The 13,742-nt window shown below is 42.3% G+C and overlaps 1 protein-coding gene across 2 annotated transcripts in view; it reads right to left on the bottom strand.

The window, feature by feature from the left end:
• Positions 1 to 13,527, bottom strand: part of taf2 (TAF2 RNA polymerase II, TATA box binding protein (TBP)-associated factor) — a 108,152-nt gene extending 94,625 nt beyond the window's left edge. Inside the window, exons 1-3 of one of the 2 annotated variants that reach the window (XM_059984745.1) lie at positions 12,679 to 13,527; positions 4,530 to 4,584; positions 4,275 to 4,435 (exon numbers count right to left, since the gene is read on the bottom strand). In XM_059984745.1, the coding sequence (XP_059840728.1) occupies positions 4,275 to 4,435; positions 4,530 to 4,584; positions 12,679 to 12,731 (269 nt within the window). In that variant the 5' untranslated portion in view covers positions 12,732 to 13,527. Of the gene's footprint in view, positions 1 to 4,274; positions 4,436 to 4,529; positions 4,585 to 7,069; positions 8,641 to 12,678 lie in introns of those variants that run through there. The other variant, XM_059984739.1, reaches the window with a different exon arrangement.
• Positions 13,528 to 13,742: the final 215 nt, after the last annotated feature.

Raw genomic sequence — 13,742 nt, 5'->3', positions numbered from 1 at the left:
ACACCGCACGATACAGCTAATTCCATATTTCAGCTTTCTGTCTGTGCTTTATGTCCATATTTGCTGTTTTTAACAGAAGGCAACTGACCAGGTTTAATATTTTCAGGGAAGTAAAAGCTCTATGTCTCTTACAGCATTTCTACCTAAATAACTAATGTCATTTTATACAAAGGTTTGCGTAAGTTGTACAGATTGGATGGGTTGCACCTGAACTCAAGGGGGAGAAATATCCTTGCAGGTAGGTTTGCAGGCATGGTTCAGGAGGGTTTAAACTAACTTGCAAGGGGGATGGGGCCCTGAGCAATAGAGCAGTAGAAGAAGTGCATGGAGTAAAGTCAGATCTAATATATAGAGAGGCTTTGAGGAAAGAGAAGCAGAATAAAGGGTGTAAAGGTAGTAAGGTAGAAGGGCTAAAGTGTGTGTACTTCAATGCAAGAAGCATCAGGAACAAAGGTGATGAACTGAGAGCTTGGATACATACATGGAATTATGATATAGTGGCCATTACAGAGACTTGGCTGGCACCAGGGCAGGAATGGATTCTCAATATTCCTGGATTTCAATGCTTTAAAAGGGATAGAGAGCAGGGAAAAGGGGAGGAACAGTGACATTACTGGTCAGGGATACTATTACAACTACAGAAAGGGTGGGTAATATAGCAGGATTCTCTTTTGAGTCAGTATGGGTGGAAGTCAGGAAAAAGAAGGGAGCAGTTACTCTATTGGGAGTATTCTATAGGCACCCTGGTAGCAGCAGAGAAACCGAGGAGCAGATTGGGAGGCAGATTTTGGAAAAGTGCAAAAATAACAGGGTTGTTATCGTGGGTGACTTTAACTTCCCTAATATTGATTGGCACCTGATTAGTTCCAATAGCTTAGACAGGGCAGAGTTTGTTAAGTGTGTCCAGGACGGATTCCTGTCACAGTATGTTGACAGGCCGACAAGAGGAAATGGCATACTAGATCTAGTATGAGGTAATGAACCGGACCAGGTTACAGATCTCTCAGTGGGTGAGCATCTGGGGGACAGTGACGACTGCTCCCTGGCCTTTAGCATTATCATGGAAAAGGATAAAATCAGAGAGGACAGGATGATTTTTAATTGGAGAAGAGCAAATTATGAGGCTACAAGGCTAGAACTTGTGGGTGTGAATTGGGATGATGTTTTTGCAGGGAAATGTACTATGGACATGTGGTCGATGTTTAGGGACCTCATGCATGATGTTAGGGATAAATTTGTCCCGGTGAGGAAGATAAAGAATGATAGGGTGAAGGAACCATGGGTGACAAGTGAGGTGGAGAATCTAGTCAGATGGAAGAAGGCAGCATACATGAGGTTTAGGAAGCAAGGATCAGATGGGTCTATTGAGGAATATAGGGTAGCAAGAAAAGATCTTAAAAAGGGGCTGAGGAGAGCAAGAAGGGGGCATGAGAAGGCCTTGGCGAGTAGGGTAAAGGAAAACCCCAAGGCATTCTTCAATTATGTGAAGAACAAAAGGTTGACAGGAGTGAAGATAGGACCGATTAGAGATAAAGGTGGGAAGATGTGCCTGGAGGCTGTGGAAGTGAGCGAGGTCCTCAATGAATACTTCTCTTCAGTATTCACCAATGAGAGGGAACTTGATGATGGTGAGGACAACATGAGTGAGGTTGATGTTCTGGAGCATGTTGATATTAAGGGAGAAGAGGCATTGGAGTTTTTAAAATACATTAGGACGGATAAGTCCCCGGGGCCCGATGGAATATTCCCCAGGCTGCTCCACGAGGCAATGGAACAGATTGCTGAGCCTCTGGCTAGGACCTTTATGTCCTCGTTGTCCATGGGAATGGTACCAGAGGAATGGAGGGAGGCGAATGTTGTCTCCTTGTTCAAAAAAGGTAGTAGGGATAGTCCGGGTAATGATAGACCAGTGAGTCTTACGTCTGTGGTGGGAAAGCTGTTGGAAAAGATTCTTAGAGATAGGATCTATGGGCATTTATAGAATCATGGCCTGATCAGGGACAGTCAGCATGGCTTTGTGAAGGGCAGTTCGTGTCTAACAAACCTGATACTCGAGTTCTTTGAGGAGGTGACCAGGCATATAGATGAGGGTAGTGCAGTGAATGTGATCTACATGGATTTTAGGAAGGCATTTGATAAGGTTCCACATGGTAGGCTTATTCAGAAAGTCAGAAGGCATGGGATCCAGGGAAGTTTGGCCAGGTGGATTCAGAATTGGCTTGCCTGCAGAAAGCAGAGGGTTGTGGTGAAGGGGGTACATTCGGATTGGAGGGTTGTAACTAGTGGTGTCCCACAAGGATTGGTTCTGGGACCTCTTGGCAAGTTTGCAGACGACACAAAGGTTGGTGGTGTTGTGGATAGTGTAGAGGATTGTCAAATATTGCAGGGAGACATTGATAGGATGCAGAAGTGGACTGAGAAGTGGCAGATGGAGTTCAACCGGGAGAAGTGTGAGGTGGTACACTTTGGAAGGATAAACTCCAAGGCAGAGTACATAGTAAATGGCAGGATACTTGGTAGTGTGGAGGAGCAGAGGGATCTGGGGGTACATGCCCACAGATCCCTGAAAGTTGCCTCACAGGTAGATAGGGCAGTTAAGAAAGCTTATGGGGGGGGGGGGGTTAGCTTTCATAAGTCGAGGGATAAAGTTTAACAGTCGCGAGGTAATGATACAGCTCTATAAAACTCTGGTTAGGCCACACTTGGAGTATTGTGTCCAGTTCTGGTCGCCTTACTATAGGAAAGATGTGGAAGCATTGGAAAGGGTACAGAGGAGATTTACCAGGATGCTGCCTGGTTTAGAGAGTATGGACTATGATCAGAGATTAAGGGAGCTAGGGTTTACTCTTTGGAGAGAAGGAGGATGAGAGGAGACATGATAGAGTATGCAAGATATTAAGAGGAATAGACAGAGTGGACAGCCAGCGGCTCTTCCCCAGGGCACCACTGCTCAATACAAGAGGACATAGCTTTAAGTTATATTTGAGGAAGGTTTTTTACTCAGAGTGGTTGGTGCGTGGAATGCACTGCCTGAGTCACTGGTGGAGGCAGATACACTAGTGAAATTTAAAAGACTACTGGACAGGTATATGAAGGAATTTAAGGTGTGGTGTTATATGGGAGGCAGGGTTTACGGGTTGGCACAACATTGTGGGCCGAAGGGCCTGTACTGTGATGTACTATTCTATGTTATATAAGGCAGCCAGACACAAAATTGTTCCTGGCCCAGCAATTAATTTCCAGGGCTTTAGAATTATCCACTAATTAGCACATTCTTTTATCTTTAACACTTAAAGTCTTGTATTAAACCCATGTTTTGTTGAATTTGTAAAGTGAAGTGGATGTGGCTGCAGTTAGTGCTGCCACCTCTCAGTGAAAAAAAACATTTGGACAGGTCAAAGTAGGGGCCATATGGGAACCATTTGTCATAACATGGTCCAACCACATGAAGCTGGGATTAGATAGGTCAGTATGGACACATTAGGCCAAGAGACCTGTCTCCATACTGATCCTAGAACAATGTTCACTTCAAGTTCCAAGCCAATTTCTCAGACTATCCCTGTGCTCCATATTGTTTAGATGAATAGCATAAATTACAGTGTCAAATTATAAAGGAACAACTCATTAATGGTTTGGTTGTGCTACAATGAAATTTTGTATCTGCTGGGGGAATGCTTACATGTTTGATACCGACCATGATGACAGTGGGGTACTGAAGCATTCTTTACAGTGCCTAATCAGCCTGGTATTCCAGCAGATCATGTTGGAAGTGCAGATGTTAAAACATATGATTATACAGCCCATGATCACTGTAATATAGCCTCCCAACAAAGTATTTCCAGAATTCATATCTGAGGAATTGACATTCTGACTGCCAGCCCCTGGAGCCCACATCCCAATACAAACCATTTACAAGTGAAGAAACAGAAGCAGAATACAGACAGAACTGTTATTTTACATCTTACATATTAGTGTTCCAGAATTGAACTTAAGATTTTAAAAACAGGAGTGAGCCATTCACACCCTCATGCCTGCTCTGCCACTCAATAAAGTCATGCCGTAGCCAACAAACTGATAACATTAATAGATTTCTTAATTCAAAAATGTTAAGTTGCAAAATTAGGAGGAGGTTATGTTCCAACATCCAATGAGGATTTCTTAGACTGAGATGATTTGGCCCCTTTTCCACTTAAAAGCCCAGCTTTCTCTCTCTGCCCTTTTCAGAACGTATTCCATCATTCTTAATTTGAGCACAGTCCTAATGACATACTCACTGCTTTGATTCATGGTGGCAGACCTCCAGGGTGGGATCATTGTAAATGAAAGCAGCTTCCAAGTCATTTATTCGTACTCTGTAAATCCGACATTGCTTGCTATTCAGTTTAATTCTACTGAGGTTTGCAAGTAATGGGAAAATGGTCAACTCCACATACCCCTGTAAACATAAAACATAAAAGAGCTCTGTTTAGAATGTCTGAATTTGTATTTTGTGCAAAAAAAAAATTGGGGGGAAAAAGCTGGTTACTTACTATAACAGACTTCCTCTGAAAGTTTATATTAGTTATGCAGACCACCTGGTGAGTTGTATAAAGAAAGAAATCAAAAGTAAATGACAGTTCAGTATACAGCATTCATTCAAATTCATTCATTGAACGACTGCACTAATTCAAGCAATTTAGTGAAGGGGATTGAGGGTGGGAGGGATATAATACTTCGACAAAACAAATACATGATTTACTTCAGTTGCTGCACTAAAACTAAAAGAAAAATTGCCCCTGTCAAACAGGACAAGGATCTTTTCCAGTAGTTTTGGACAACATTGCAAAACTATGCTGTATGTTGGCTACACAATCCAAATCCGCACACAAGACCATAAGGTATAGGAGAAGAATTAAGACCATTTGGCCCATCAAATCTGCTCCGCCATTTCTTCATGGCTGATCCAATTTTCCGCTCAGCCCCAATCTCCTGGCTTCCTCCCGTATCCCTTCATGCCCTGACCAAACAAGAGTCTATCATCCTCTGCCTTAAATATACATAAAGACTTGGCCTCCACCGCTGCCTATAGCATTCTACAGATTCACCACTCTGAAAAATTTCCACATCTCTGATCTAAAAGGACGCCCCCCCCTATTTTGAGGCTGTGTCCTCTAGTCTTAAACACTCACACCATAGGAAACATCCTCTCCACATCCACTCTATCAAGGCCTTTCACCATTCAATAGGTTTCAATGAAGTCACCCCTTATTCTTCTGAATTCCAGAGAATACAGGCCCAGAGCCATCAGATACCCTTTACAAGACAAGCCATTCGATCCTGGAATTACTTTCGTGAATCTCCTTCAAACCCTCCCCAGTTTCAGCACATCACTTCTAAGATAAGGGGTCCAAAACTGCTCACAATACTCCGTGAGGCACTGAGAACAACACTGTGTTTAATCCATCATTGACTGTCCTTTGGAAAAGTAAGCAATAGTCAAAAATACCTATCCGCTTGCACATATGGGCTGAAGGATAATGAGTATTGGGAGGACGCTAATGGGTTTTGTTGAATGAAGTGGTGAGAAAGCCGAGAAGAGAGAGCCAAGAGGGTTTTATCTGACATCGGACAAAGACCTCACCATTCATCCTAGTTGTTATGCAAAAATGTTGTTTGAGAAAAAATGTCTCAAAGTTATCGCCCATTCCTGAGAACTCAATTGGATGCAAGTCATCCTTGATCTGATTAAAGCCATCAACCATGTACATACTTGGAAAATTGATCAACACGCAAAATGCTGGAGGAACTCAGCAGGCCAGGCAATATCTATAGAAAAGAATATGGTCGGTTTGTCTCCTTGCCCGCCATCACCTCCCTCTCATGCCCCTTCCTCCTTTTTCTTTCTTCCATGGCCTTCTGCCTCTTTCACCAATCAACTTCCCAGCTCTTTACTTCACCCTTCACCTTCCAGGTTTCATCTATCACCTTGTGTTTCTCTCTCCCCTCCCCCAGCTTTTAAGCTGCTCAGCTTTTTCTATCCAGTCCTGCCAAAGGCTTTCGGCCGAAACGTCGACTGTACTCTTTTCTATAGATGCTGCTTGGCCTACCAAGTTCCTGCAGCATTTTGTGTGTGTTGCTTGGATTTTCAGCATCTGCAGATTTTCTCTTGTTTGATACTTGAAAAATCGATTATTTTCTTTCAATCTTATGAATCGCATTGTAATGTGAGCAGTCATAAAAAGTTATCAATTCACATTGAATGTGGTTCGAGGGGAGATAAATTAGTTCAGTTCCAGATTCAAACAAACTTAAAGAGTATCAAGGGCTCAACTTTACTCCTAAGCAGAATCCAGAACAAAACACTTTTATTCACAAGGTTAATTGGTTAAGATTAAAAGTCCTGATTGAGGACTGCAGAGTTTCTGTAAATCCAAATGCTCTGTTAACTGTGTCTTATTACTGCTGAATTGCAGTTCTAACTGTCTGCAGTGCAGAATTTAATTTCTACAATGCAAATAGAAGTCATTAGGCAATTGACTACATTTTTTAAAATGACAAATAGAGCAATGTTTCTTCGCTAATATTTCCTGAACTCCTTCCAGAAACATGTACAATCACTCTAAAGTGATACACAATCCAAAATATAATTGTTGATTTTAAAATACAGAGGATTCTGATTAATTAGAGTACATTGGAACCAGTACATTTTGGCTCAGTTAAGTGGCTGCCCCAATTAGCTGAAGGTTCATGGAAAAAGTCAAGAAGGTATGAAAGACAAACTACCATTTTAACTGAGTACCAAACAATGTGTTTAAACAAGAAACAGAACAAATTAGAACACCTCGATAAAACTGATGCTAGTTAGAAACTGTTCAGCAACAGTCTCCTGTCCCAATTAAGCAGCATGGTGTCCCAAATAAACTACGGGAATCCCAACTATTTTCTTGATTAGTTTTTGTTCTAATCTAAGAGTTGTCCCAAATAATTGGCTGCCCGGATTAGCTGATGGTCCAATTAGCCGGAATCCACTGTACATGACTGTGAACTGATGGCTGCCAGAAGACCAGATCATTTTTCCATAGCCACTGACCTGAACTTGCAAGTGATCTCCATCCACGGCAGGGAATTTGTCAATCCACCAATAAAAATGTGAAACAGACCTCATTCAGAACATTGTATATTTTTTGACAGACGAGCAGAGCACCAACATTTGCCAATAATATCCCTATGTGTATATACGGTATGACTGATGTGTAAACATAGACTATAAATCTACAGAGTACCTGCTGTATAAATAAATAGTTATTGAAATGCATCTTTCTTGTACTATTATAATCATAAATTAACAATTCAGGAAGCTCTATAGCAACCAGAATTTCACCATCATACAGTGAAAAACAACATTGTGGTATTTTACTCGTGTTGTACATTGCTGAACATTTCACAAGTGCACCTTGTCAGCTTCAAAATATTATGTGACTCTTTCCAACAAGTAACAATAGAACTCTAAGCTTAGGTTATATTCCACTCAGCTGTTTCAAACATGAAGAAAGGCAACTATTAACCCTAAGAGATTCTGCAGATGCTAGAAATCCAGAGCAACACACACTCAACGTTGGAGGAACACAACAAAGTAAGGCAGCATCTACAGAGGGAATTGAACAGGTGACATTTTGGGCTGAGACCATATTAAATTGTCATTGTCCTGGTTTAACATTGCAGAAGGTAGTTTCTCAATTTTTGACACCAGTTAACAGGCTTTCCATCCAGAGTTCACAAGATCATCAGGTTAACAGTTACCTCATCAATAACAAAATACGTAATCTTTCTCTCAGAAGTTATAATCCTTCTCAACCATATTAATGTGCATGAATTCTCAACATGTCCACAGAACGTTATGTCTAATCGTGAAATCCATTTCAGTACCTGGATGGATGTAGCACAAACTTGATAAAAACAGGCCCTGTAAACCTGCCCAATGTGCATAAGTATTTTCTAACATCATTCTTCTACAGTCCACCTATTGCTCGGGAGTCCACACCCAGAAGTCATTCCCACTGTACACCTTATCAATATTTAGTACATATAACATTCCAGCACAGTACAGACCCTTCAACTCACAATGTTGTGTTGACCTTTTATCCTACTTCATGATCAATCTAACCCTTCCCTCCTACGTCAGCCTCCATCTCTCGTTCATCCATGTGCCAATCTAAGATTTCTTTAAATGTCACTAATGTAACTGCCTCTACCACCACCTCTGGCCACTCTGTGGAAAGAACCTAGCTCTGACATCTCCCTCTACTTTCCTCCTATCACGTTAAAATTATGTCTTCCTGTATAAGCCATTTCTTCCCAGGGAAGTCTCTGATTGTCAATCCATCTGTCTCTTATCATCTTCTACACCTCTATCAAGTCACCTCTCATAAAAGCCCCAGATCACTTCATCTTTCCTCTTAAGACATGCACTCGAATCCAGACAGTGTACTTGGTAAATCTCCTTGGTATCCTCTCTAAAAAACCACATCCTTCCTATAGTGAGGCAACCAGAACTGAACACAATGTTCCAGATGTGGTCCAACCAGGGTTCTACAGGTTGCAATATTACCTCACAGCTCTTGAACTCAATCCCCTGACAAGTGAAAGCCAACACACCATACACCCTCCTAATCACCTTATCAACTTAATGCAGCAACTTTGAGGGATCTATGAACATGGGTCCTCTCCAACATTAGCAAATTGACAATCCATTAGAATTCAATATTTCAGGTAATATAAGTATGCAATACAAACAATTCATTCAGCCTATTCTTATAATTAAACTGAACCACAACACAGTTCTGCATCCTCCAGGTCAATGTAATTTTGCCCATAACTGAACTCAGATAATGTGAACATCCTGTTTCATTTATTTTCTCCACTAATAAATAACTTTTAAAAAGATCTAGTACTTTCCCGGCATATATGACTAATAAACTCTTCTCGGGCTTCAAATGTCAGTTATAATTGATACCTGACGTTTCAATGACAAACTCTGCCATCTTCTTCAGAGATGATGCCTGGGCATGTCTATTCCGGAGCTATCTATACCCCTGTAATCTGTCCTTTCTGATTGTTTAATCTTCATTCAATCAAGCTTCCGCTCTCCTACCTTGTTTACAGTAGAATTCTAGATCTTACTAAGAGCAAGACCATTGTTTTTGTTAAAATTCATTTCCTCTAATTTTATTTCAAGGGCTTCCTTTGTCAGGTGGTCCCAAAGCCATTGGTGTGGCATCATGGTCTTGTGCCATTAAAATCAATTCTATGGCCATTGCATATGTTGCCAATTTCTCCAGATAACTCAAATGGATACACCTCCCGTGCTCCTTGATGCAGGTTTCCACCAATCGTCCCATTTGGCCAATATACACTGCTCCACGTTCACGGGGAACCCTGAAAACACCACCCGAACTGAGTCCGAGGTCATCTTTGACCCGCATAAGCTGTGACTTGAGCTTCCTTACAGTTTTGTGGATGGTATTAATCAGGTATTTCTTCACAATCTTAGGGATCCTTCCAGAAACCATGGAAATATAGCGAAGATAGTGATGCATTCCTCCTCATTGTTAAGTTCCCTGGTTTTTCTTTCAGGGCCCAACTGATTTCCTTCACCTTGAAGCCATTCTGTAGGAACTGTCTAATTTCCTTGGGGAGACTCTCTAGGTCCACAACAGTTTCGCACAGTTAATCAAAGTAGAAAGAACCGTTCTATGTTGGGAGGTGTGATAGTGGCTGTCATTGGTATAAGTAAATTACTTTCAGTCACAGTAGCAGTTAGCACAATGCTATTACAGCTCAAGGTGTCAAAGTTCAGAGGTCAAATGCAAGCATCTGTAAGAGGTTCATACTCCCTGGTCATGAGTGCCTGGGTTTTCTCCGAGTGCTCCAGATTCCTCTCACAGTCCAATGACACACCAGTTAGTAGGTTAATTGGTCATTGTAAACTGCCCTGTAATTAGGCAAGGATTAATTATGTGGGTTGCTGAGCCACACAGCTCATTGGGGGCAAGTTATGCGCTGTATCTCTAAATTAAATAAATAAAATAATCACACCAAAGACATTTCTATTTACATTTTGTACCTGCTCATTCCACTATTCTGCCACATTTCCTAGCTTCTTATAATTAGATGTTATCTTTTTAAAATCCAAAGGTCACCTCACTTTTAGATTGATTTATTGAGCTACAGCATGAAACATGCCCTTCCAGCCACGCTGCCCAGCAACCACCAACAACCCTGATTTAACCCTAACCTAGTCACCAGGATAATTTACAATGAGCAATTAACCCAGTCTTTGGACTGTGGGAGGAAACTGGTCTGTCAATATCTCCCTGAAACTTTCTGCATTCATCTGCTGAACCTAACTTGACAGCAAATCTATGCAGTCCCTCTATTATGGATATTGGATTTATTGAATATACCCGCAAGAAAGCAAACCTAGGATTGCCCAGTATACAGTGACATATATGTACTTTGAAAATAAATTTACTTTGAACTGTTTTCTTTGCATCAAATGCTACTCAAATCTGGATGGGTGAGCAAGCCATGGATGAAAGCTGTCTGCAAAGATTAACTACATGGGCAGGTGGTGGTAGATGCATTACATAAAAAAAAGAATGTTTTTTTCCTTTGCTAATAAACATGGAAGATTACTTTTGTTTACAGGAGAATCCAGGAAATATTGATTTATAGAAGGACCCTAATGTACTGGTTCACATGATAAAGTAACTAAGTAGAGGAACGGAAATGGTATGCAACACATACTAAATGCTGGAGGAACTCAGTAGGACTCCTGAGGTCAAGACAGTGGAACTGCCCCAGTGCAATGGCTTTTCCACTTTATAAAATCTCCCGCATACGTTTCCTGTCATCATGGGGCAACCATTTCCACTTGCCTTCAATTCCGTTAACCATACTTTAACTCTTGATTTCAGAGAGGAGATTTGAGACATTGATGTCATTGGAACTGAGGGGGACTTGCAGGGAAGATACCCAAGATATCAGTTGGAGAGTCTAGATGTAGAAGAGTAGTCATACAAGCCATCTTTATTCATTTAGTGTGGAACAAGGAGAAATCTCTAAGCACAAATGGTGTAAGTCATTAGAATTCTGTCTCAAAGGATTATGGATGTTCAATCATTATATATATTCCACACTTGCACTAAGGCATTTCTAGCCACTAATAGGATTGGAGGGAGAACTGATTTGGAATGTCAATGATCTGGAGTCCAGCATCCGTATTTTTCTTTATTGCCAAAGAAGATGAAACAAGATCAAACATGAAATGTGGTGCGGACTTAAGGGAGTGTATGGCTCACAGCTACTTCAAATTGTTATGTTCTTATAATCTCAATAACCTCACCCTCTGCCAAATCTTAATTCAGATGTTTGTCTACTTGGAATGAAATTATCTCAGGTTCTTCATAAACATAAGCTGTTCCCAGAATGAAATGCTGGACTTCAACAAAACCAAGTGAACCCACGCATAACCTCTTCTACAACTGTTTAAATCTTTTCAACAGGATTTCAGTAAAACCCTCTCTCACTGACATGCTGGCATCTTCCCCCATCCTTTATAGTCTTCAAGAACGTTCTTGGCCCGAAACATTAACTGTTTATTCCTCTCCATAGATGCTGCCTGACCCAAGTTCCTCCAGAATTTTGTGTGTGTTGCTCTCAATTTACAGGATCTGCAGACTTTCTCATGTTTATGACCTCTTCTCATTGCTATCAGAGAGGAGGTAAAGGAGCCTTGAAACACACACTCAATGATTGAGGAACAGCTTCTTCCCCTCTGCCATCAGATTTCTGAATGAATACTGAACCCATGAATACCACCACTACTTTTTTTTTCTCTTTTTTAACTATTTATTTTTAATGTATACTTACCATAATTTAGTTTTTATTATTATGTATTGCAAAGTACTGCTGCCGCAAAACAACAAATTACATGATGTATGCCAGTGATATTAAACCTGATTCTGAATGAAAACTGCTACTGAGTTACAGTATTTTTGCCATTGCTGCCATCAAATATTTTTTGATTACAGATCTTTACTTCCCATGCATCTCCTGTAATCTTAGAGCTAAGATTTATGTCTATCCAATTCCAGTCATTTGTCTATAAGAGCCACACTTTGCCCTGATCTCCCAGCTTTAGATTCTGTCCTGAACTTATCCAGGAAAATGATACTTTATATCAACACACACAAAATGCTGGTGGAACACAGCAGGCCAGGCAGCATCTATAGGGAGAAGCGCTGTCGACGTTTCGGGCCAAGACCCAAGTCCTGATGAAGGTAAGTCCAGCTGCCTGGCCTGCTGTGTTCCACCAGCATTTTGTGTGTGTTGTTATTAAATGATACTTTATGATATTGCTTAAACTTAACATACCTGTTTCTTCCTGTGTCACTCAGTACACATATGGGATCCTTTACAAATTTAAAGATGCTACTAACTACAAACTGTTATCACCACCATCCCTCTAAGACCTTGTTGGGAGCCCTTCAAGGTTGTGCTGTTCATTCCAAAAGTTTCTTTGGGAAAAACCTCAAAAGCTGTCGTTACTATCCCGCTTTTCTCAAAGTTTGGAAAGAATACGGGACCAGGAAGAGCAACATTTAACACACACACAACCAAGAGAAGGGAGATACTTATAACTTATATGGCCTCGGGCTCTCGAACCCTTTATCGCCTTTCTTCCTGTTCATGTCTCCGGCCGTTCTTCCTTTTGCTCAAATCCCTCGCCGGTTCGCACCGCCTTTTCTCATCTCAGACACTGGGGGTGGGAAGGATGGGCGCAGGGCTCTCCACACCTTGAGGAGGGTTAGGTCAGCAATCACCCAAGTTACAGATTTGGGTGGGTGGAAGGTCAACGGATTTGAGGGTGAGGTGCTAAGTAGTGACCGCTGGTCTGCCGGAGAGGGGTGAGAATGGGGAGCTTCGTGGTTGAAAGGACGGCGAGAGTGAGTGAGGGAGGGGGCCGGTTGACAGAGGTATGAGCGGGAAACGATAGTGAGCGGCGGACGGATGGGGTGTGAGCCGGGTCAGCGGGATGGGGACGTGGATAGTAAACAGGGGGCAAGGGCTGGAGGGAGGTTGCGGGTCAGTGAGCCAGGACAGGGGCGGATGAGAGGGAGGAGTGTTGAGTCGGGTCAGCGGGATGGGGAATGGCTTGTTACCAGACGGGTAGAGGGCTGGAGTTGCTGATCAGAGTGAGCCGGACGGGGTGGATTATCCCAGGGAGGGGAAGGGGGGAGTGAGCCGGGTCGGCGGGATGGGGAGTGGGTTGTAAACAGGCGGGTAGAGGGCTGGAATTGCTGATCAGAGTCAGCCGGACGGGTTGTAAACGGGCGGATAGAGGAGGTTGTGGGTCAGAATGAGCTGGGACAGGGGCGGACTATCCCGGGGACGGGGCGAGGGGAGTGTGAGCCGGCGACCCGTCACCGACGGCGGGAAACCGGTCAACAACCCGGGGCGCGCGCTCCCGAACCGCCGTCCCTGACAGCGGCCATCTTGACTGTAACCTTTAACCCAGAGTTCAAAGTTACTTCTGTAAATCCCTTACGGCCAAGTACAAAAACTCTGAATCAGTCGTGTGCAAATATACTGTATATAATATCCGACAATCGCCATCTGTCGGGAAAAACGAAGGTATTTATGAGTCATGAGCAGGACATGGAAAGGTGGGGGGGGGGGCTGGAGTTACCATGGTTTTTAGA

Source organism: Hypanus sabinus, chromosome 1 (genome assembly GCF_030144855.1).
Source record: "Hypanus sabinus isolate sHypSab1 chromosome 1, sHypSab1.hap1, whole genome shotgun sequence".
Classification (NCBI taxonomy): Eukaryota; Metazoa; Chordata; class Chondrichthyes; order Myliobatiformes; family Dasyatidae; genus Hypanus; species Hypanus sabinus.
The sequence above is the reverse complement of the archived record's forward strand: the minus strand, read 5'-3'. Positions and strand labels throughout refer to the sequence as shown.